We start from the raw sequence: 25,175 nt of genomic DNA on the forward strand, positions 1-25,175 counted from the left end.
TACAGTTTGTATATTATAACAATTACACCTATGGAATGTCCCCATTTAGATAGCTAAGTAAACATTTTGTGTGTGTGTGTGTGTGTGACTGTTATCTCAATCAGAGGTCTAGTCTCAAAAGAATAAGCAAATATGGACTCCTGTTTTTCTAGGACATTCTGTCTCATCCCAAGTCGTCACATATTGACGCTTGGTTTTGGCGTCGCTTTTTGACGCTCAAGGTACCCCTTTAGGGTCACTTTTCGACGTGAAGGGAAGCGTAACTTTTCGGCGTCGATATGCTAACGCGCTATTGGGAATTTTATCGTCATAATAAGGTTGGCATTATTGCATATATATAGGGGTGTGATTTTTTAATGTAAACAGTCAAAATAGTGACTTACCCAACCCCTGCCTCTAAACCTACCATCTGTGAAGAAAACGCAAGATATAGGAGGCAGATGCAAGTACTGGCATAATTTATTTAAAAATGATTAATATACGCGAAGTGTTTCCTATTTAAAAAAATTACCTTCCCTTCACGTCGAAAAGTGACGCTAAAGGGGTACCTTGAGCGTCAAAAAGCGACGCAAAAACCAAGCGTCAATATGTGACGAGTTGGGATGAGACTGTGTTAGGTATTCTGTATTCATGCATGGAGCTGGAGCACCATAAACAAAATCAGATCATAAATTCATTCAAATACATTTTTGATCAAATTTAAACACAACAGTCTGACTAACTAAAAACAGGATGGTAGAACAGGTCAGGAAATGATGTAATGAATTAAGAAACAACATTCTATCAAGGCCTATCTATCTATCTGCTTCGCATATTAACCCCACAGACGCAGGCTATCTGTGGGACAGTCAGACACAATGTCTGGGTTTTATAACAGCAGCTCTGGGACACAGGGCTCGTGATGTCATCATCAGATTATAACACATCCTCGCTCGCGCAGCACAGCTCACACCGCGACTCGATACTTGACGCACCAGCTTGATTCTCAAAACAAAAAAGAATTTGCTTTTCTTTCGAACTCAACTTCGAACTTTTTCTTTTAGAAACAAGGAACAGAAACAGACCCTGTTATGGAAATGAAAACGATCCTGTTTTTAATTCTGAATGTCCACACATGCACTGCCATCTTTAACGGTAAGTTTATTAATTCGTGAAGAAACTTGATTTTCAAAAGTGATGTGACTGCTGATATTTTTTCCATGCTGCGCTTAACTTAGAATTGTTTAAAGAAGTTGAAGAAACAATCTTTTTTTTATTTTTTATTTTTATCATTGTTAGGCTAACCTTACTTGGGCTATTATTGATGGTTACGCTCTCTCTTTTCTCTAAATAAATACAAATAATATATAAAGAAATTAGTCCTTCTCTTCAGCAGTGCAGCATTTAATTATTAAAAGTAAGATAACAAATAGTAATAGCCTACTGTAAAAGTATTAGCTATTTGTTTGAAATAAATGTTTTTATTTTTAACCATAGATCATGTGTTTTCCTAGATATAGAAAGATAGAGAGCTTAGACAGACAGACAGACAGACAGACAGACAGACAGACAGACAGACAGACAGACAGATAGATAGATAGATAGATAGATAGATAGATAGATAGATAGATAGATAGATAGATAGATAGATAGATAGATAGATAGATAGATAGATAGACAGAGTCAGAAGATAGATAGATAGATAGACAGACAGACAGACAGACAGATAGATATATAGATACATAGCCTACCTAAATACATAAAGCCCTGCTATACGTCAGAATATTAAGAAAATTAAGAAAATTATTAAGAAAAAAAAAAAGAAAAATTACTAGCTAAATTACCATTTTGGATCAGATAGAAAAAGCTACTAGTAACCAATATGGCTTTCAAAATATAACTTGCCATATGTTTACACTCCGATATAATTCTTTGCAGGCATATTCAAAACAATATATGGCCGAAGGCTCTGATAGAGAGGAAATGTCCCTGTGTTTGTTTTGGCTCGAAGTATTATTAAGCTGTCAAATATGGTTGCTTTCCTGTGTTTGTCTAGTAGTGTTACATAGGAATTTACTGGTATTTCTTTTGTATGTTTGATTACAGTTAGTGCTGAAGACAGTTTAGCTGAAAATATGACAACTGTTCAGCTGGGTAATCCAGAAGATCATCATAAGAAACCCAGAAAAGGTATCGTTTTCAGAGATCATCTAAATCCTGTCTTCCTTACACTGGACATGAAGTAATGACCAAAGTATGAGAAATGCACCACAAAAAAGCAAAAAACAAAAAAATACATTTATAAATTTATATTTAAACTTTACATTTATGAATATTACCATGAACTAAATAGGCCCAACAATATACAAAAATATGTATGATTTATTTATCTAAACAGGAAAAGACTTTAAATTACTATGGAAAAAAAAAATATATACACAGGTATATATATATATATATATATATATATATATATATATATATATATATATATATATATATATATATATATTTACATATTCAGTGCCCTCCAAAAGTATTGGAACAGTAAACACAAAATTGCTCTGTTGGCTGTGGAGTCAAGACATTTACAAATATGATTAAAAGATGAATATGCGACAAAAATACAGAATGTCACATTTTATTATTGGGTGATTCAACACATAGATGTTTTACCAGCTAAGAAGTTCAGCACTTTTAGAGTTTCATCCCTCTATCTGATGTGAGCATAAGTATTGGAACAGTTGCCTCACAGGTCTTTCTAAGTGATCAGCTGTGTCCTGTTGCATTAATTCTTCAGATATTAAAACCAGGGAATGTGTCGTATCAGTTATATCCATTACTTCTGTATTCTGAATCTTGCATTCGATGATGACACACAAACCAGGATGAAGAAGGAGCTGACTTTGAGAGAAAAGCAAGCAGTTTGGATGCTAAAAGAAAAGAGGAAGTCAATTAGAGCTATAGCAAAAGCAAAGGGCATGGAGAAATCAAGAGTTTGGAAACCACCAGCAACCAACAACGACCTGATCGGCTGAGAAAACAACAGTAGTTGATGACAGGCAAATCATAAAAGCTGTGAAAATGAACCCTAAAAGACGTGTCTGTAAAATCACCAACAACTTCCAGAAAGCTGGGGTGTTGCTCTGACAATCTACTGTCCTCAGGAGACTTTGACACAGAATTACAGACGCTACACAGCAAGATGCAAACCTCTGACCAGCACCAAAAATAGAAAGGTAAGATTAGAGTTTGCAAAAAAGCACAAAGGTGAGCCAGAAGAGTTTTGCAACTGTGTTTATGGGCCGATGTGACAAAGATGAAGCTTTGATTCATTAGGAAGTGCTTCATATTGCATCAGGACAATGACCCAAAACACCCTGCCAGTTCAGTCAAGGAATTTATAAGGGCAAAGAAATTGAAAGTCTTAGATTACCCAGGTCAATCTCCAGATTTAAATCTGATTGAACATGAATTTCACCAGCTGGAGAGGAGAGTAAAGGCAGAAACTCCCCAAAACAAGCAACAATTGGAATTGGCTGCATTAAAGGCTGGGAAAAGTATTTCAAAGGATGAGACCAAGAGTCTGGTGATGTCTATGGGTCACAGACTCACTGCTGTGATTGTGTGCAAGGGATCTGCAACTAAATAATAGCTTTTAATCTTTTATATCTGCCTTTTGTTCAACTGTCCCAATACTTATGCTCACATCAATGAGTAGAATGAACTCTAAAAGTGCTGTTCTTTTTATTTGGTAAAACATGTATGTGTTGAAACGGCTAATAATTAAATTGTGACATTATGTAGTTTTGTCTCATATTCAACTTTTAATCATATTTGCTAATGTCTTTACTCCACAGCCAACAGAGCAATTTTGTCTTCACTGTTCCAATACTTATGGAGGGCACTGTGTGTGTGTGTATATATATATATATATTATATATATATATATATTGTGGCGGGAGGAGCAAACGACAGACACAGTGGGTGTGGCGTCAAGCCTCGGAGAGGTTTTTATTAAACAATAAAAAGGTAAAATAAAGTGTCCAAGGGGAAAAGTGTCCAAATAAACGGGGAATCTGGTGTCCTCGTTGTGCTGCGGGGCTTGTGCAGGAAGGTAGTGTTCAGAAGGGAAGGGTCCAGGGAAGGGGCGGAGTCCGGTGGCCGCACGCGCTCCCCTCTCGGGGCCGTAAGCGAGTGGCGGCGGCGTCTCTTGCGCGGCTCCTTCCATCTCCTGGGCCCCCGGCGCTTCTGGGGGACTCGACGGCCCGGCATCCTGGCCCGTCAGCCGCCTAACGGGTGCGGCAGTCCTCCTCGACGCACCCTTCCTGGACCCACGAGGACACCAGCGTGCATGCACGGGGAAGAGACCGGTCTCCCGAGGAGAGGCGCGCTCGGCGTTTAAACAGCGGCAGTGATGAGGCTCTATTCACATCAGGTGCGCCTCATCACACGCCGCCAGCCCTAGGTGTTCAGCGCTCCTCCTCTCTCACACACCCACTCCCGTCGGGAGCCTGGTGAAGGGCGGCGAATACGGGACGGGGTGGTGATGATGGACAGGGGGGAGGCAGCCGACTCGTCACAATATATATATGAAAATTGTTGATTTGTAAGTTACCATATAAACATGTGAAACATTGTCCATGGTTTAACATCACATTATACTTTTACTGTAAAATACTGTTAAAAATGTTTTGGGGTTTTTTGGACACTTCACTATGAAGTACTTTATAATTTACATGAAAAACAGTAAAAGGACATTCCCAGAAGTCACTGCAGTACACATCAAAGATTGTATTTTATATAAATAATTTTGTTTTCATAAATTATGTACATTAGGTCGTTTTGTGTTACATTTTCTTTTAGTTAGTTAATGTTTATTGCATTATTTTTGTGTCATGTATGGTGTGGTATTTGATGGCTTTATCATCTGTATGGTCTTTATCAGTACATTTTATGGTTAAAAATCAGGTTTTGGCACATATTAACAGGACAGCACTTAATGAAATATCCAGTTTTAAGTTGTAAAATACGCAGGCACCAATATGCAAAATATGCTGCTCACTTGCCCAGTGTTTTGTCTTTGGCTAAGACTAACTTAAGGCCTTATCAAGGGAAATGTGTCACATTTGCCTTTCCTTATCTGGCAGTGTTATGAGAGCTATCACTGATGTTTGTGTGTTTGGTTACAGCCCCAGCTGGACGCAGTTTTGCTGTTCAGCATGACTATGAAACCCAGACGGATGGGCCGATTGACTACAATATGGATAAGACATTGCCCGACTCTTCTTTAATGCCAAAAAAATCTCGTAAAAGTATGTACAGTAATTCTACAATAAATTAAATGGTCTTGTGTTTGTTTTGAACTCTGAGGCTTTAATTTAAGGCTCGTTCACACCAAGAACAATAATGCTAAGTGTTAAAACTCATTCTAATTCTATGAAAATAAAATTCACACTATACCAATAACAACACAGAGGAAGGATATTAATACTTTCAGAATGATTTCTTCCAGCTATTGAATGATACAAATATAAATAAATACTGCTTTAATGAACAAAAATGATGCATTTAGAATAAACAATCTGTTGATGAATGCTGTTGTGTTTTTGTATGTCGGGTTATAGAGATACGCCAACAAGCATCCCGATCTAATAAAGGAGCACAGGATAATCCATGTAACATCACTGATCCGAATACAGCAAAATGCAACCGGACTACAATCTCGATACTCAAGATCTCAGAGGAGGCTGTTGACTTCCTTAAAAGCCCATTGGCCACACGCATCATGCCCTCATTCTACATCTTCATCATCCTAATTAGTTTGCCCCTGAACGCTTTGGCCTTGGTGGTATTCACGTGTAGGATTCGAGCAAAGAAACCAGCAGTGATCTACATGTCTCACCTGGCGTGTGTGGACCTGCTCTTCACCCTGCTGCTGCCTCTGAAGATCCACTACCAGCTGAACGCTTCAGATTGGGTGTTCGGTGAGGCGGCGTGTCGTGTGCTCAGTGCAGCTTACTACTGCTACATGTACTGCTCCATACTGCTGATGATGTGCATGAGTGTGGACAGGCTGCTGGCCGTGGTGTTTCCCGTCGCCTCTCTGACCTGGAGGAGCACAAGGAAAGCTACACTCATATGCACATTAGCTTGGCTGCTGGCGCTTGCTGGTACTGTACCACTTTTCTCAATGAGACAAACATTCAAGATTAAGGATGTGGGTGTCACTTGCCATGATGCACTCATCCATGACCCTACAGATCAGCAGTACATGTACCAGTTCTCCATCCTCTCCTGTGTCTACTACTTTGTGCCACTTATTGTCACCTTATTGAGCTACTCCACCATCATATATGCGCTCCGTTCCAAGTCCAATCAATTTGCGAAATCATCATCACTCTCAGAAAAGCGAAGGAGAGCTGCGATTATGGCTATCGCTGTGCTGATGTTGTTTGTGGTGTGCTTTGCACCAACCAATGGCATCCTATTGTACCACTGTTTTCTTTTAGTTACTGGATTCAACAGCGGTGAGGGAGATTCATCATATGTGGCTTACCTGTTGGCTGTGTGTTTGGGGAGCGCAAGTGTTTTTCTGGACCCTCTTCTGTACTACTACGGCTCGTCTCAATGCAGACAGAAGATCAGCTCTGTGTTTTGGTGGAGATGGGGAAAAACCACCTTATCAAAATCCACTTATGTGAGTTGTGAGCACAGTCAGGCACGCATAAAGATTTGAATTGTTAAAAAAAAAAAAAAAGCTGATGAAATTTGCTGATGTACTCTTATATTGTACCATTGACAGAAGATTGAATTCAAAATTATCTCTCTCTGGCCACAAATCCTGATTCATGCTAAAGCAGGATGAATATCCCTTCCATACTGTTACTTTAAAAAATCTAGCATGTAACTAGGTCAAATTGACCCAACCTATTCACTGCTCAAGAGACTCCATTTCCTGTTTGTCACTGAGCATGTGTAAGAGAAACAGTGTTACTGAAAGCATTTTACATTGCAAAGTTCAGATCACATTTTTAGAGAATGTCATGAGATTTCGGGCAGAAAAATTGGAGTTAAGTGACAGTAAATCTGTCTAAAACAGAACACAATATTGTATAGAAGACACTTAACATTTACTTGATACACTTACATTCAATTTTGATTGCAAGACAATTACAAAATAATACAAATAAGAGCTTTAGACTATAATTTGTACAAAACGAATAGCAGATCATGTTGTTATCTTTATATTTCCTGAGATATTAATTAGCACAATCAGCATTTTCTAAAAAATTAAGCACCTACTTTCAATAAACATTTGTTTAGGAATATTTCAAAAATAGATTTCAGGCTCTATTTTGTGACCTATTTGTGAAAAGAGCCAGCAGTCAAAATACAACAAATATAAAAAAACAGTCAATCCAAGTGTGTGTGTGTGTGTGTGTGTGTAACAAAAAGCATGATATTGACTATTTTGTCATTCTGAAGGCAAAACGTTTAGCTGCAGTTACTGTAATTCATTATATAGACACATTATCTGTATATATTATCAAACTATTTCCGTCTCTGTATTCAGGATATAGCCTCTCACTCCACTATTAAACTGACAGTTTTAACCGACAGCTTAAATGTGTAAATATCTCTGCATATGAAATATGATATATGTGCGCATGGATAATTATGTAAATAATTTGTGCAAATTTTCTTAAATTATTATATTTTTAATAACTGCACTGAACTTATGTATTTGCAAAATGGTGGCTAGCTGTCAAACAAGCCTATTTTATTATTTAATTTCCTCAAACTTTTAAGTTCTTGTAATAAAATTCTGATTGGAGTAAAAAGTGTTAACAACTTGCCCTGGTCTTCCCTATATCATATTATATCACTCAAGTAGCTACTGTATATATTACTTTTCTCAGGTCCCAGTGACAAAACTGAAATGCTAAAATCTTGTCTTACGGCAGAGATAAGTTTTGCCTAGTCATGTTTTTTCGGGTTGCATTATATTTATCTGATGTACAGATAAGCATAACGTCCCCATTCCATAAATGACTATTCTCAGATCTGGACATCAGTTGTAAGCCACTCATTTCAACCATATTCAGTTATGTTGTATGTATGATTGACTGGAAGAAGTATATACCAAAATAATGAAGTTACAGTTGTATGAGACCCTTTTATATTTGCTGCATTTGCTGACCAGACCAAAGCTTTAAAGTTTTTTTCATTTTCCTTCCTTCTTAAACCAATTATGACAATATTTATGCCTCCCTTAGTCACAACACGAAGGCTGAGGTTCCTTTTACAGATGTTTAATGCACTTATGGACATCAACACAACACCGTAGAACTAAATAAACAGGACGAATAACAAACATCAGGCACACATTCAGTTGCACGGAAAACACGCATAGGACTTTAAACTCTTAAATGAACAAAAAAATACATCAACATACCACTTTTGCCTGCTTGTAAGCTAAGAGAGGGGGTTATATCTAGAGGTTTCTTGGACGGATGACTTGTAATCATACAGAGAAACCTTAAACCTTTTAACAATAACATCATTCCATCTCTTTGCTCAGATGACAAAACGGGAAGTGATATACAAAGATAAGATGGGAATAAAATAAAACAACCAAAAACTTTTTCAATCCTACAATCTTGCTCAAGTAAACAATAATTCAGTATAGAAATCACAATAAATATTGTAAAATAACCAAAATATAAAGTTATACAAATTAAATGAAAAGTTATTCTATCATAAGCAAGTGTCTAAGTACACAATCGCCATCTAGTGGAAACAAATAAACTCAGAAAGCTTTATGATGGCAAATACAATATTATTTGCCAAAACAGTAGAAAATGTAGGCCTATATCATATGTCACGCAGTTACATATGGTGATTAAAAATATTATTTATTTTATTTATCTATTTATTATTAATAAATTAATTATATATATATATATATATATATATATATATATATATATATATAAAAATAAAAAATAAAATGCAAGTGGTGTGTGGCCAAGTATGGTGTCCCATACTCGGAATTTGTGCTCCGCATTAAACCCATCCAAGTGTACACACAGTAGTGAACATACACCCGGAGCAGTTGATATATTTCACAGAAATATATAAGTTTACTAAAATGGTAAATATTAAATATTCCATAAATATTCCACCCCTGTGAAATATATAAGTTTATATATTTCACAGAAACAGTGATAATTCCTCGAGATGGCGATGTCCAACAATGAAAACTTTCGGGAACGTTTTGTGTTGAAGGTTAGCCTATCTTTCTTTTGTGTATTTTTAAACTTCTGAATCTATGTTGATACGTATACCTAGGCAGTCCCGGCGCCATGGGCGGGCAATGGGGGGCCTGGCCCGCCCTGTGAGTCACTAGTGCCCGCCCTGGACGAGCCTGCTGAGTAAAGAAAACTTTGTACTATTCAAACATCAGTTATTATTTATTTACCCTTGCATTGAGAAAAAGCGGAGATCTGTTTCCTCCAGGCTGTGCGCGGCGCTCAATCTGAAAGGAGGCGGGGTGGAGTTACGAGTAGAGCCCTGCATTTCGGCCCTGGCCCGACGGGCCCCGACTTTTTTACGCCTCTAGAGCCGGGCTTCGGGCCAATTTCCACGTCATAGTTCAGACGCGGGCCGGGCATCGGGCCTGTTTTGGGTTTCTCCTTATTTTATATTGTAGACATCTATCCATTGGCGATGAAAAAAATTGCCGCGCTGGTGGAAACAACACGAGACCGTGCCGCGACTGAGAGCAGCTCGATGGTGTTTAGTGTCTCGCAGCAGCAGCAGCTGTTCTGCGTTAAAATGCACGCAATAGGCTAAAGCTTGCTGCAAAACCCCAGCAAACATAACCATGAATGTGTCTGCGGGAAATAGTAAGGATATATTTGAATTATTTACTACTAAACTAATTTTTCTGAGTCTGTGTCGCAAGGATGAAGTTACTGATCCTGACTCGTCGTCTCCTCATTAGACGCGCCTTTAGAGAGAAATGCATCTTTATTGATTATGATTAAAATTATAATAAACGAGTTTTTGTTTTCATTTTTTTTTATTTCGTTAAGTGATAATTTAAAGCTTTCTATAGATATATGTACCATGTCTGTGAGGCATGTATTCGCTCAGCTTCGGTTCATTTTTGGGAAGCGCTCCTGTTAAAGACGGCAGAAAGCGTATCATGTTTGTTTTCTTTGTTTTATAAAAGCCTTTTGTTGGTATTGTGAGTGCACACAAATACAAGTAGACCCTTTACAGGTCCGAATGATGTATTACTCTTACCTTTATCAATAAATAAATAAATAAATGACGGCGTAGGTTATTTTAATTTGTTTCCACTGAAATAAATCCATGTGTTTTGCTGGTGCCTCCATGTCCTGCAGAGCGCACTTTAGCTTCCACTCTCCACACAAACTTACATATAGGCTAGCGCACATTATTATTATAGCAGGTTTAATGTTTAAACATTGTTATATACTTGAACTGTTTTAGTATATCTATAGATTTTATTTTAGGCACGTCGTGATGATATGAGAAGGCTAAATTGATCAAACATAGGCTATGATCAGCTCATGCCGCTGGCCGCTTGGTCGTTACTTAAAAAAACAAAAACTTATAGGCTATTTAACGAACAAAAATGCTCCAAACGTTTTTCTAAATTAACTTAATAAAAAAACAAAACGAAATATGTTAATTTTGCCATTACACACAAAACTGAACAATTGTAATTGCCGAAACAGTAGTATAAACTGTTTTAGGAGAAGGGGGGGAAAAAAGACGGGTTCGGGTTGGACTCGGGCCAGTAATTCTGATAAGCTGTCGGACGTGATCGATTTCAAAAGCGAAAGTGAAACCAATAAAACAGCGCACATAAGAAAGCGATTGCATGCTTTAGCGAGTGTCAGCGACTCACCCCCCTGATGGAGGTGCCCTGGCGCCGACTCTGTACCTAGGCCTATAGAAAAATAATGATGCTATCATATTTTAAACCACATCCTGGCATCGACACCCTTGCGAATCGGTTCCTTTGAACAATTCGTTTTAAAGAACATATTCAAACTAAAATTCAGCATGACGTAATTTTGTAACCAGAGGTGGGTAGAGCACCCAAAAACTGTACTCAAGTAAAAGTACTTCTAGAAATATTTACTCAAGTAAAAGTAAAAGTAATAGTCTGAATAGTTACTTGAGTAAGAGTAAAAAAGTATCGGATAAAAAAACTACTCAAGTAGTTAGTTACTAGTTACTTTGGATCATATAGGTACTGAATATAGTCTATTTTTATTTAGATATATAGATTACATTTATGTAATGTGTATGTGTATACACACACACACACACACACACACTGCCGTTCAAAAAAAAAAAAAAAAAAAAATATATATATATATATATATATATATATATATATATATATATATATATATATTAATGTAATTTATTTCAGTGATGCAAATCAGAATTTTCATCAGCCTTTACCCCAGTCTTCAGAGTCACATATTCCTTCAGAAATCATGTTGATTTATTATCAGTGCTGCTCTTTTTAGCTTTCTATTCATCAAAGAATACTGAACAAAATGTCACAGGTTCCAAAAAATATTAAGCAGCAAAACTGTTTCCAACACTGGTAATAAATCTATATATTATAATGATTTCTGAAGGATCATATGACTCCGAAAACTGGAGTAACAGCTGATGAAAATTCTGATTTCAATCACTGAATTAAATTATATTTTAAAGTAAATTAATTATGTATTATCCTATAACCTCTGAAAACGCCTCACACGACTGCTCTGAACATAACGAAACAAATGGATATTGACGGATCTTCTGTTCTGCAAAATGTAAACAAATGTAGCCTATATTTTTGCAAGCATAAATATTGTAAAAATATGAATATTAATTGTGTCTAGAACAGGCCGCGCGCCGCTGCGCCGCGGGTGTTCATTTCATACTCTGTGACAGCTTATTTAATGTATAAATGATACATTGTATTTAATGTAAGGTAGCTACATGTACAACAAACTGATAATGCCATAGTGGTATCGTGGCCTATACCTGTGGAACAGTAGACAGCACACGCGGTGTTCATCTAATAAAGATCTTCATATAGCTGTAGCAAACAAGCCTTTGCAGATTTGCTTTCAACTGACTGTAGATCCAAAGCCACGTCTTCAGCGCTCTTGATGTTCATAAACTCTCTGTTATCTGAAAGAGAACCGCTTCAGAGACTCGGTGCGTGCGGCAGGGAACTGAACGAATCATTCAAACTGATTCGCGAACCGATTCACTGGTTTGCCAACTGGTTTGATAAAGCCTTTAAACAGAATCGACTCAAAATCGTTCATTGCCCAGAGAAAAGTAGACGGCGCGTTTGGAATAAACCGAAGCATTTTTAACTTGTATTGCATTAAGATAGAGTAACGAGAGGAGAGTCGCCCACAGTAACGAAGTAAAAGTACCGTTTTTTCTCTAAAAATATACTTGAGTAAGAGTAAAAGTACCCATTTTAAAATATACTCTAAAAGTATTAGTTACCCAAAACATGTACATTTACTCACGTAAATGTAACGAAGTAAATGTAACTCGTTACTACCCACCTCTGTTTGTAACCTATTCTAAAAAGTTCAAACAAGCTCTTGCCTGTTTCAATACAATTATTATTATTATTATTTTTTTTTTGACCAACTCGTAGACTACACGTGCAGGTGTAATACAAATCAAATGGTCTTAAAAGTTCGGCTCATCATCGGACAAATTCGAATAAGACAATTAAATAAAGTCCCGGGAAATTCAGTGGCTGTCATGAATCTCGATTTTGTAAGAACATATCAACCAATGTCATTTTTAATCCAGTGTCTGTGTGATCTGCTTTTGATGGAACAGTCAAACGAATCATTTAAATTAAACGAGTCATTTGTGTGACATGCTGTCACTGAGCGCATATCGCCTGACTCTCGATTGAAAATGACTGCGTTGAGCTGAAAACTGTATTTGGTTCGGACATCAGCCCCATCGACTCGGCTTAACCAGTTCGTCTGATTCGGTGAAAAGATTCAAATGAATAGGCGTCACCACTCCACAGTGCGGCTGTCTCTATCTCACTTTTGCAGGAAGAAAAAAAATTAGTTAGAAGTAGACAGCTGATCGTCAAGAGAATTAAAACAATCTTGGTAAAACAATTTTAGTTGTCATGGCACATACATGCACTGCCACCTTTGAAGGTAAACCTACATCAGAATATGCATAAAAATTATAACTTTGATGTCTTGTTGATGTGTAACTGTGAGATTGAAACTTAATTGTATCTATAATTTGAACGTCAGGACGTTTTAGCTTATTTGTTTTTACAATTCACAATGTCCCAATGTATATATATATATATATATATATATATATATATACAGTCAGGTCCATAAATATTGGGACATCGACACAATTCTAACATTTTTGGCTCTATACACCACTACAATGGATTTCAAATTAAACGAACAATATGTGCTTTAACTGCAGACTGTCAGCTTTAATTTGAGGGTATTTACATCCAAATCAGGTGAACGGTGTAGGAATTACAACAGTTTGCATATGTGCCTCCCATATGTTAAGGGACCAAAAGTAATGGGACAGAATAATAATCATAAATCAAACTTTCACTTTTTAATACTTGGTTGCAAATCCTTTGCAGTCAATTACAGCCTGAAGTCTGGAATGCATAGACATCACCAGACGCTGGGTTTCATCCCTGGTGATGCTCTGCCAGGCCTCTACTGCAACCGTCTTCAGTTCCTGCTTGTTCTTGGGGCATTTTCCCTTCAGTTTTGTCTTCAGCAAGTGAAATGCATGCTCAATCGGATTCAGGTCAGGTGATTGACTTGGCCATTGCATAACAGTCCACTTCTTTCCCTTCAAAAACTCTTTGGTTGCTTTTGCAGTATGCTTTGGGTCATTGTCCATCTGCACTGTGAAGCGCCGTCCAGTGAGTTCTGAAGCATTTGGCTGAATATGAGCAGATAATATTGCCCGAAACACTTCAGAATTCATCCTGCTGCTTTTGTCAGCAGTCACATCATCAATAAATACAAGAGAACCAGTTCCACTGGCAGCCATACATGACCACGCCATGACACTACCACCACCATGCTTCACTGATGAGGTGGTATGCTTAGGATCATGAGCAGTTCCTTTCCTTCTCCATACTCTTCTCTTCCCATCACTCTGGTACAAGTTGATTTGGGTCTCATCTGTCCATAGGATGTTGTTCCAGAACTGTGAAGGCTTTTTTAGATGTCGTTTGGCAAACTCTAATCTGGCCTTCCTGTTTTTGAGGCTCACCAATGGTTTACATCTTGTGGTGAACCCTCTGTATTCACTCTGGTGAAGTCTTCTCTTGATTGTTGACTTTGACGCACATACACCTGCCTCCTGGAGAGTGTTCTTGATCTGGCCAACTGTTGTGAAGGGTGTTTTCTTCACCAGGGAAAGAATTCTTCGGTCATCCACCACAGTTGTTTTCCGTGGTCTTCCGGGTCTTTTGGTGTTGCTGAGCTCACCGGTGCGTTCCTTCTTTTTAAGAATGTTCCAAACAGTTGTTTTGGCCACGCTTAATGTTTTTGCTATCTCTCTGATGGGTTTGTTTTGTTTTTTCAGCCTAATGATGGCTTGCTTCACTGATAGTGACAGCTCTTTGGATCTCATCTTGACATTTGACAGCAACAGATTCCAAATGCAAATAGCACACTTGAAATGAACTCTGGACCTTTTGGCCCCGTCCACACGAAGACGCATTTCGCTGTATACGCATACATTTTTTACCGTATAGGCGTTTCGTTTTCGTGTGGACGGCGAATCCGTATATTTTCTGAAACGATGACGTCATCAGCCCACTTCTCGCCCCTAATCAGACACCGCTACGTCACATAACAGCGACAACAACAACAACAATGTCAGACTACGTGCCTGTGTTCGTGCTGCAGAACCTACTGAGCTCATTAGCTTTATTAAAGCAAAATCTTCTGCTTTGTGTGTTAGTTTGTATTCAGCGCGCAAGGTTTACGCACATGGTCTAAGTCTTCTTCTCTATTTTTTTGTGTATCTCTGTGGCAGAATTACAGCGCCACATATTGGTCTGGCATGTGTACTACATCGTTTTCAGTCGGTTTCAGTGATTCCCTGTGTACGCAGATATTTCCTGAGACGACTCCATGTTTACGGAATTTGAGGCAAAAAAAAATATTGGATAGGGAGAAATCTGGCTTCGTGTGGACGTAGCCTAAATCTGCTCATTGTAATTGGGATAATGAGGGAATAACACACACCTGGCCATGGAACAGCTGAGAAGCCAATTGTCCCATTACTTTTGGTCCCTTAACAAGTGGGCGGCACATATGCAAACTGTGCTTGTGCACCTTTTGCTACCCAAATTCTTCCTTCCAGACAACATTGGATTTAATATGCTTTGATACAGCACTCTGTAAACAGATACACCTTTCAGTAATGACCCTCTGTGACTTATCTCTTTGTGGAGGGTGTCAATGTTCGTCTTCTGGATCATTGCCAAGTCAGCAGTCTTCCCCATTATTGTGGTTTCAAAGAACAAGAGATACCCGAAATTTATACTGTAGGGATGGTCATTAATTGAAACTCAAATGTAAATAGTCTACTATTTTGAGATACTGATTTTTTACTTTCATGAGCTGTAAGCTCTAATCATCAAAATTAAAACAAAACAAAAAAAACTTTTTTTACTTTACATGTAATGAATCTAAAATATATGACAGTTTGACTTTTTGAAATAAGTTACAATAAAAAAATGAACTTTTTCACGATATTCAAATTTTTTTTAGATGCACCTGTAGATCTTGTTGGTCAGAAAAACTCGATGGAGCTACCCCCTCAGCCCCAAAATTCAGCTGCTGGTGCCTCTCCTCTTTCTCTCTTTTTCTCCACCATAGTAGTTTTCTTTCTTTCTTTTGTTAAAAGCTGTTAAATTATTAAGCAGTGACACATGTAGGTATTTTTCTTTAGGTTTTATGTGGTGACCACTGGGAGGTGCTCTGGGCATATATCTTTCTTAGTTTTGTTCCCTGACATGACGCATGTTGCAAAGTGAAAGTAAAAGTTTCACGCAAGTTTGTGGCATTCTAACGGGAGAGTTCTGTGTCTTTATTTAAAATCATGGGGTAGAGTCTGGAGCAACTTTACCACTCACAAAGTGCATGAGAACAACTAAATACAGGAATGTGAGGAACAATTCCAGCACTACTTGTGATAAGGAGATATTTATTATAACAGTACCAACGATTTTCGGCCTAAGAGCCTTCCTCAGGGATCCTTTATTTAAAATCAACAATTCTTTTATAAAGAACACCGCTTTCTCACATTACGCACTGAAGCAGCCCCTGCATAGTGAATAATCCATTCTCAATCGATATCAAACAATTCAGCACCACCCTCATGGACAGCACGTGGTAACATCGCACGTAAGAAGGTATACCTGTAAGCAATCTCCAAGTTCGGGGAACACGCCTAGAAATGGTATACCTTTAGTTAAGATATACATTTAGAGTCTTCGTAGTGCACCAAGAGGCAATGTTATCGGGAAACGCACACCAGAGACATAATGTATTGTGACAGACTTTGTCTTTAATTCTCTCCAAAGAAATCCCAATGAAGGTTGACATAGACAGAGTCATGGTCGTCCTGAAGAAGAATGAATTGAAATTTCCATATTAACTCTGAAGGAATTTGAATAAAGCCTGTATAAATGTCAAAGAGTGTTATAATGCATTGTGACAGACTTTGGCAATCATTTTCTCCCTAAATCTACAGTAAAATATCATGAAAGTTGACAGACTGAGTGTTGTGTGCCCTAAAGAAGTATTCATTCCAATTTTCTTGTTAACTCTGAAGGAATTTTAATAATGCCTGACTAATTGTCAAGAATTTATCAGTGTCATAATGCTTTGTGACAGACTTTGGCATTCATTTTCTCACTAAATCTACAGTAAAATATCATGAAAGTTGACAGACTGAGTGTTGTGTGCCCTAAAGAAGTATTCATTCCAATTTTCTTGTTAACTCTGAAGGAATTTTAATAATGCCTGACTAATTGTCAAGAATTTATCAGTGTCATAATGCTTTGTGACAGACTTTGGCATTCATTTTCTCACTAAATCTACAGTAAAATATCATGAAAGTTGACAGACTGAGTGTTGTGCGCCCTAAAGAAGTATTCATTCCAATTTTCTTGTTAACTCTGAAGGAATTTTAATAATGCCTGTCTAAATGTCAAGAATTGATCAGTGCTATAATGCATTGTGACAGAGTTTGGCATTAATTTTTTTCCCCAAAATCTACAGTAAAATATCATGAAAGTTGACACAGACAGAGTGTTGTGTGCCCTAAAGAGGGATTAATTGAAATTTTCATGTTAACTGTAAGGCCATTTTAATAATGCCTGTCTAAATGTCAAGAATTAATCAGTGCTATAATGCATTGTGACAGACTTTGCCATTCATTTTCTCCCAAAATCTACAGTAAAATCTCATGAAAGTTGACACAGACAGAGTGTTGTGTGCCCTTAAGAAGTATTCATTCCAATTTTCTTGTTAACTCTCAAGGAATTTGAATAATGCCTGTCTAAATGTCAAGAATTGATCGGTGGTATAATGCAATATGACAGCCTTTGGCATTCATTTTCTCCCAAAATCTACAGTAAAATATCATGAAAGTTGACACAGACATAGTCTTGTGTGCCCTGAAGAAGGATTAATTGAAATATTTATGCTAACTCTAACGGTATTTTAATAATGACTGCATAAAATCAAGAAATGGTCAATGATATAATGTACTGTGACAGACTTTGCCTTCCATTTGTTTCCCAAATTCTACATTAAAATCTCATGAAACTTGACACAGACAGAGTGTTGTGTGCCCTAAAGAAGGATTAATTGAAATTTTCATGTTAACTGTAAGGTCATTTTAATAATGCCTGTCTAAATGTCAAGAATTAATCAATGCTATAATGCATTGTGACAGACTTTGCCATTCATTTTCTCCCACAATCTACAGTAAAATCTCATGAAACTTGACACAGACATAGTCTTGTGTGCCCTGAAGAAGGATTAATTGAAATATTTATGCTAACTCTAACGGTATTTTAATAATGACTGCATAAAATCAAGAAATGGTCAATGATATAATGTACTGTGACAGACTTTGCCTTCCATTTGTTTCCCAAATTCTACATTAAAATCTCATGAAACTTGACACAGACAGAGTGTTGTGTGCCCTAAAGAAGGATTAATTGAAATTTTCATGTTAACTGTAAGGTCATTTTAATAATGCCTGTCTAAATGTCAAGAATTAATCAATGCTATAATGCATTGTGACAGACTTTGCCATTCATTTTCTCCCACAATCTACAGTAAAATCTCATGAAACTTGACACAGACAGAGTGTTGTGTGCCCTAAAGAAGGATTAATTGAAATTTTCATGTTAACTGTAAGGTCATTTTAATAATGCCTGTCTAAATGTCAAGAATTAATCAATGCTATAATGCATTGTGACAGACTTTGCCATTCATTTTCTCCCAAAATCTACAGTAAAATATCATGAAAGTTGACACAGACATAGACATGTGTGCCCTGAAGAAGGATTAATTGAAATATTTATGCTAACTCTAACGGTATTTTAATAATGACTGCATAAAATCAAGAAATGGTCAATGATATAATGTACTGTGACAGACTTTGCCTTCCATTTTTTTCCCAAATTCTACATTAAAATCTCATGAAAGTTGACACAGACAGAGTGTTGTGTGCCCTAAAGAAGGATTCATTCCAATTTTATTGTTAACTCTGAAGGAATTTGAATAATGCCTGTATAAATGACAAGGAGTGCTATAATGCATTGTGAAAGCCTGGCATTCATTTTGTGAAGATTACAGAACCTCAGACACTTTGAACTTCTGAGATGGACAACACACACACAGTGCATTAACATACAGACATCTGTCTCCACATCCCACTGAGAGAAAATGCGGGAAAACGCCTCTCTGAAATATGCATCAGTTCCTTTTCATCCACTCTTCCCCTCACCCACCCTTCCTTTCACTCAACTCACTCAGAATGGTCAATAGAAGAATGTAATATTCTACATTAATGCAAGTGTTATTTACAGTCATGTTTGGTATCATTTGAATTGTCTCAGGGAGACTGGTACAATGGTCTCATTCTTGTAAGAAGTAAACTAAAAGGGAATACAGATCCTAAGAGCTCAGAGATATTTTGCATACTATAGAGGGTGGGTCAGTTCCCAGTGGTTTTCATGCAAATTACCTTCTGTCCCAAAAAGGTGCTAACTCGGCTTGATCAAAGCAAATTCAAATTGTTAGTTCCTGTCTCCAGTTTGGGGGATGTTTATTCTGGTCTGAAGTACTTAAGGAAATTTGGCAAAAGGATCAGCGCGATTTCTGTAGCCAGAAGCCCGTAGTGTGGTATGTCTGAATACTCACACTATGTATTACTATAAAGTCAGGTTTGCATTCTTTACTCATAGATTTATCTTTGAGAATTCGATGTTTTGTATTGATATGATTTGATCTCTTTGAATTGCTGTGGAATTGAGATAATACATACAGTATTTACCTGACTGATAATAAATTGTTACATTTGACCTTATTCTGTTTTACTCTGTAATTATTGACTCTAGTAGATTACGTTGCATCCTTGTTAAAGACATGAGCAACCGAATGAACGAGTAAATATAAAGTCAAGAGTTAACTAGAATAATCAAATATCAGAAGAATACAAATTAGAAATGGACAAGCAATCAATTTGTATTTCAAGCTAAATACGAGGTCATAATAACATGGAGTCAGATTAAATAATAAAATGGAGTCAGATTAGAGTTGAACTTAAATTGAAGAACTTTGCACACTGGAAAGACCGAACACGCAGGAACCCTTCATCCACCATTGGATACCTTCCTTGGACCAGATGGGTGGAGCCTTACAAAGTGGTGACCAGCCTCCGTGATCTCGCAACAGACGAGCAACGTCTTTCCAGCGCGAATTTCGCTTTGATTCTCACTGACTGAGAACATGAGGTTTGAGCTTCTTCTTCCCTGTCTGCAACTGCTGCGGTAAGTTCCTTCATTTTATTTTTGTGTTGAGTGTTGAGGGAAAGCTTTTTACATCTCACATATAGACACATTTTTAGAACGGGTCGGTATACCCTCTGTTTAATCCGGAGCCGAAAAATCCGGTGGGCAAAAGAATTAGCTGGAAAACATGGCTTTTCAGGGACAGTACAGCAGCAGTGCAGATCAGGAGATCATGGAAATTCACGCTGTGCATATAAAAAATATCCTTCTTCATTTAAGTGGTAAAGGAAACATTAGCCGAAAATGAGCGCACAATAGCGAGTATCAAAGAAATCGAGAAAGCGCGTTCGGATGAATTGCAAAAGCTTAGAGCACAGGTCGAAGCGTTTGCCTATGAACAACAGAGGTGGGCTAGACAGCGCGAAGAAATGGCGACAACAATTGATCAAATTCAAAGAAAACTTCAAACCGGCAGTAATTACATATCAGCTCTCGAACATTGCTGCGATAAATCAGGTTTTCCAGTGGCTGCAGTTAAACAGGCAGCACTGGAAGAAACCTTTGAGCTATAGGTTGAAAATGAGAGTGATGATGATGATGCCGCGTTAAGATGCAGGCCACAGAGAGAAACTCGTAGCCGAGCTCTTGTGAGCCTGTGGCCTGAAGCGCCAAACCTGCGAAGCCCAGTCGAACAAAATCGAATGATTTGCCAAATAAATCAGTTAAAGTCGCTGTGCTTAAAACCATGACGAATGCGTATGATGAAATCACAACAATCAGCCATGCGAAGAATGTTCTAGACATAAACAGGTCGTAGGAATTATGCCGAAAAGAGGGCCATTCCAACCCTACTGGGAAGCACTGATGTTACAAGCCACAGTGTACAAATTAGAAACTAGGGATGTATGGCAAATCGCACTATTAACCATTCCGGAAGAACTCCGATCAAAATTAACCCCGAAATGAAATCTGGAGACGCAGTCAAGCGAAACAATAGTGAATATGACGAGGCTATATATGAAAGATTAAAACTGGCGCTGCTAGACCTGAGAGGAAATTAAACAGGGAAGCAATGAGCCGTTTGAAACATACGCTGAAAGTCTGTAGGTTGACTTCCCACACAAACGCTGTGTGTAGTTTTGTTGACAGGTAATAATTTCTAATTATTGATTCATTACCTGGTCAATAAATTGTAAACGTTTGATTGTATTCTGACCGACTCTGAGATTTGTTTTTCCAAGTAGATTATCGGATTCGTATATTTCCACAAGTTTGCGTCAGAGATTAGTGACGACTAATACCGATACCTGGATTCAAGTGTGCTTGGATGAGGAGACGAGTAAGTTTCTGTCTAGAATCAGCAGATGCTGTTTGATCAGCCTAGATCTGAATGCGTCGATGACCTCTGTTCTAATTTAATGTTACTTTAGATAAGTTTACGTGGAACAAGCCACGAACTTGGCCAAACAAAGCCATTTTGAAGGAAGGTAAAGTTGATCGACTAACGTTCTTAAATGGTGGTCAAAGGAAGACTCTACTAAAGCAAACGATTGAATTAAGTTCCTGAGGGGCATCCAAGGGGGCTAAGTATTACATATCTTTGATTGTGCACGTGGGAATACGGCAAATCTCAGATATTTAGCCAAATACCTCTGTTTTGGGTCATCGGAACTGACGAAATTGTGCCGGAGACCTGGTGAGGAACTCGAAGCGATATAGTTTCCTGATCTAAGCGGGTAAAATATAATCAGAGTTTAACAGAATAATCAAATATTCGAACACAGCAGACAGCCGTATGGTGAAGACAGCAGGTTCACTTTCTAAATGTAAAGACCAATTGTTTACATGTAACAAGTCATCCTCATGTAAAACTCTTTGTGAGGTAACTGCATTGCTGATGCAAGGCCTCCAGATGTTGACTTCACTTGCTAGTGGGCTAGCAGCTTAATAGTGATGACTTTAATATGTAAACATCCCAGTTTCAATGATCTTGTTTGAATTTTCAAATTTGTAATTGTGCTAAACACAATGTGCGCATGTTACACACATTATAGTTGTTTGTGCTACTACATGTGCACATAGGCTAGTTGAGTTTATTCTTTATGAAACACATGACTGCTTCACTGTAAGTGTACGAAACACTTAGGTTTAAGGTTGTAGATGCTGCATACATGCTAGACCGTGTCTCTTGTGTGAAATTAGAATAACGGTAATACTGGAATTGCATTGCAATTTAAGTTACATGTGTGTGTTTATGTTGAATTTGTTTGTCTCTTGAGTGATACACTGTGCTATTTTCCATATAGCTGCAGTTAAACCAGATACAGGAGCATAGAATTGCCATGTGGCCACAGAATGATTTCACAATTGTCTTAACAATGAAAATGATCAGCAAGACTAAATGAAACAAATAGTCCTTTGAAACATAAAAACAGTGATTGTGCATTGCATCAGATCTGAACCTGCCTTTCCATATTTAAATGAATTAACACGTGAATTCTAATTGTGACAACTTATATCTTGTTGCAGATTGATATGCTACCCAGTGCCAAGAGGGAGGAGTTGGGTTTTCATTTTAATAGTGTGGCTCAAGCGAATGCAAACCAATTCACTCGTCGCTGGGTAGCACCAACCAAAATTTTAATCTGATCAGAAGGACTGATTAAGATTAATATTCCACAGTTAAATGTAGCCACATAACACCACCCAATCTTCTAAATTTGCTAGAAAAATGCTGAAAGGGAGGTGAAAAATACTCAAAATTAACTGTGGTTCTCTCAGTATTTGGCTCTGTTTCAGGTTGACCACTGCAATTCCTTGAAAGCGAGATACCAGGAAGGCACCTGATGCCAGCTGCATCAAGCCAGGACGGCGGAATTGTTAGAATATAACCTGAAATTGCAGGAGATGGGTGCAATAACACTTCAAGAGGCCATTCACACATCACAATAGCACACTACCACACAAATATCTACATGGCCTTCCGGATTAGCACCGGAACTAAATTTTTGCAACACAGATTGTTATAGATTATACACATTTATTCATTTAGCTGACGCTTTTATCCAAAGCGACTTACAATTGCTATATATGTCAGAGGTTGCACGCCTCTGGAGCAACTAGGGGTTAAGTGTCTTGCTCAGGGACACATTGGTGTCTCACAGTGGATTCGAACCCGGGTCTCTCACACCAAAGGCATGTGTCTTATCCACTGCGCCATCACCACCCCATAGATTAGACTCCACCCATCTCCCAGACATGAGCACAGAACACAAACTTCCACCATCGCATCATCACCTCATTTAGACTGTCCGGTCTGAACACTACACATCACAGAAAACAATGATGGCTTAGATTCCAAATGTGGTACCCCACTAAAGAAATATTGTCCATCTTCACACTGACAGAAACACATAGATTCTCACACATAGGATTTAGTTAATCCCATGATGGCAGTCTCAGAAAGACACACATAATAGTTATGATTTACAACCATCTGCCAACTCATGGAAAACATAATACATCAGCATGGCTACTGTCACAAATCGATGATGTATAATTCTGAATGCAGAGTCAAATCTGCCATGAAAATTCAAAAGATTTAAACTTTCTGATTGTTATTGGGATGTTTTGGCAAACCAGAGGGCCCGCTGATTTCCCAACACATCACCAATAACAGAAATATGATCAAAATGATTAAATATGAAGTGTGGGCACTTCTGTTCATCAACTACAAAATTTACAACTTGACTATGCCATCGAATGTGACGTAGCTTGCATAACACACACATACACATATATACACACACACACACACACACACACAATTACAAAGGATCCAGGATCTCCATTCTCGTACCTAAGCACACTTTAGATCACTACCTTGAAATCTTAGGTGACTTTGCATTGGAGAATTATATGTATGTCTACACCTTTGTAATTGGGATTGAATATTTATTATTATTGTCATATGTTTTAATGATGCATACCATTTTTATAAACATGTAAGTTACACTGACTTTTTGCTACTTTTCATATAAGCCACTCAGACCAAGCATTCTGTAATTCCACTACCATTAAAAATCCATCAGAGTGATAGTGAGGAATTAGTTGTTTTAAGATAGGATCATCTTATGATATGAGACCTTAAAAGATACCAGAGACCCAATGTACCATTCGCACTTGTTGACATGATATTATGTTTTTTGCTTTGTTATATGTTCTTGTGCCAAATCTCACAGCTTTCTACATCGAGTTCATCATTGTTCAATCGTTGAGCCATTAAGATGCTGTTTAAGTGTCTCACACAAAGCAGTATGTAACCAGCGAGAACCCTTCACCTATTGAAGTCTGCCCAGAAATCTGCACAATTGAAGGTGACGAGATTCAACAAAAGAGGCAAGGAAGTCCTAGGGAAGGTGTCACTAGAGACAGAGATTTCTCCATGATGGAACGACTCAAGAAATGAAAGGATGAACCCTGAACCCGTTCATCTACCTGCTGAGTTCAAGCTACATGCACCTGCTGAGACTGGTATACACAAAGGCCTTTCTAAAGGCATCCACAGCTGCAAATACTACATCACAAGGACCACAACAAGTGTCTGACAAGTGACCTCTTTGGGAATCATCTGGAATTGACCCACGTGGTCAGAGGGAGGAATCTGTAAGGATTACAGAACCTCAGACACTTTGAACTTCTGAGATGGACAACACACACACAGTGCATTAACATACAGACATCTGTCTCCACATCCCACTGAGAGAAAATGCGGGAAAACGCCTCTCTGAAATATGCATCAGTTCCTTTTCATCCACTCTTCCCCTCACCCACCCTTCCTTTCACTCAACTCACTCAGAATGGTCAATAGAAGAATGTAATATTCTACATTAATGCAAGTGTTATTTACAGTCATGTTTGGTATCATTTGAATTGTCTCAGGGCGACTGGTACAATGGTCTCATTCTTGTAAGAAGTAAACTAAAAGGGAATACAGATCCTAAGAGCTCAGAGATATTTTGCATACTATAGAGGGTGGGTCAGTTCCCAGTGGTTTTCA

The 25,175-nt window shown here is 37.9% G+C and overlaps 1 protein-coding gene across 1 annotated transcript; it reads left to right on the forward strand.

Annotated features, from left to right (window-relative positions):
* Nucleotides 1-943: 943 nt before the first annotated feature.
* On the forward strand, nt 944-7,828 carry LOC306861974 (proteinase-activated receptor 1-like). The gene is made up of 4 exons (XM_079404529.1): nt 944-1,134; nt 2,086-2,169; nt 5,172-5,294; nt 5,607-7,828. The coding sequence occupies exons 1-4, from the start codon at nt 1,071-1,073 to the stop codon at nt 6,716-6,718; spliced, it is 1,383 nt and encodes a 460-aa protein (XP_079260655.1). The 5' UTR covers nt 944-1,070; the 3' UTR covers nt 6,719-7,828.
* The last annotated feature ends 17,347 nt before the right edge of the window (nt 7,829-25,175 follow it).

The sequence above is a fragment of the Barbus barbus genome, assembly GCF_936440315.1.
Source record: "Barbus barbus genome assembly, chromosome: 43".
Lineage (NCBI taxonomy): Eukaryota > Metazoa > Chordata > Actinopteri > Cypriniformes > Cyprinidae > Barbus > Barbus barbus.

What these genes read in the sequence shown, in the direction of transcription:
- LOC306861974 (XM_079404529.1), top strand. Translation starts at nt 1,071, where the DNA reads ATGGAAATGAAAACGATCCTGTTTTTAATTCTGAATGTCCACACATGC. An exon ending in TCATAAGAAACCCAGAAAAG is followed by an intron (nt 2,170 to 5,171) that starts GTATCGTTTTCA and finishes GTTTGGTTACAG; the next exon opens with CCCCAGCTGGACGCAGTTTT. An exon ending in GCCAAAAAAATCTCGTAAAA is followed by an intron (nt 5,295 to 5,606) that starts GTATGTACAGTA and finishes GTCGGGTTATAG; the next exon opens with AGATACGCCAACAAGCATCC.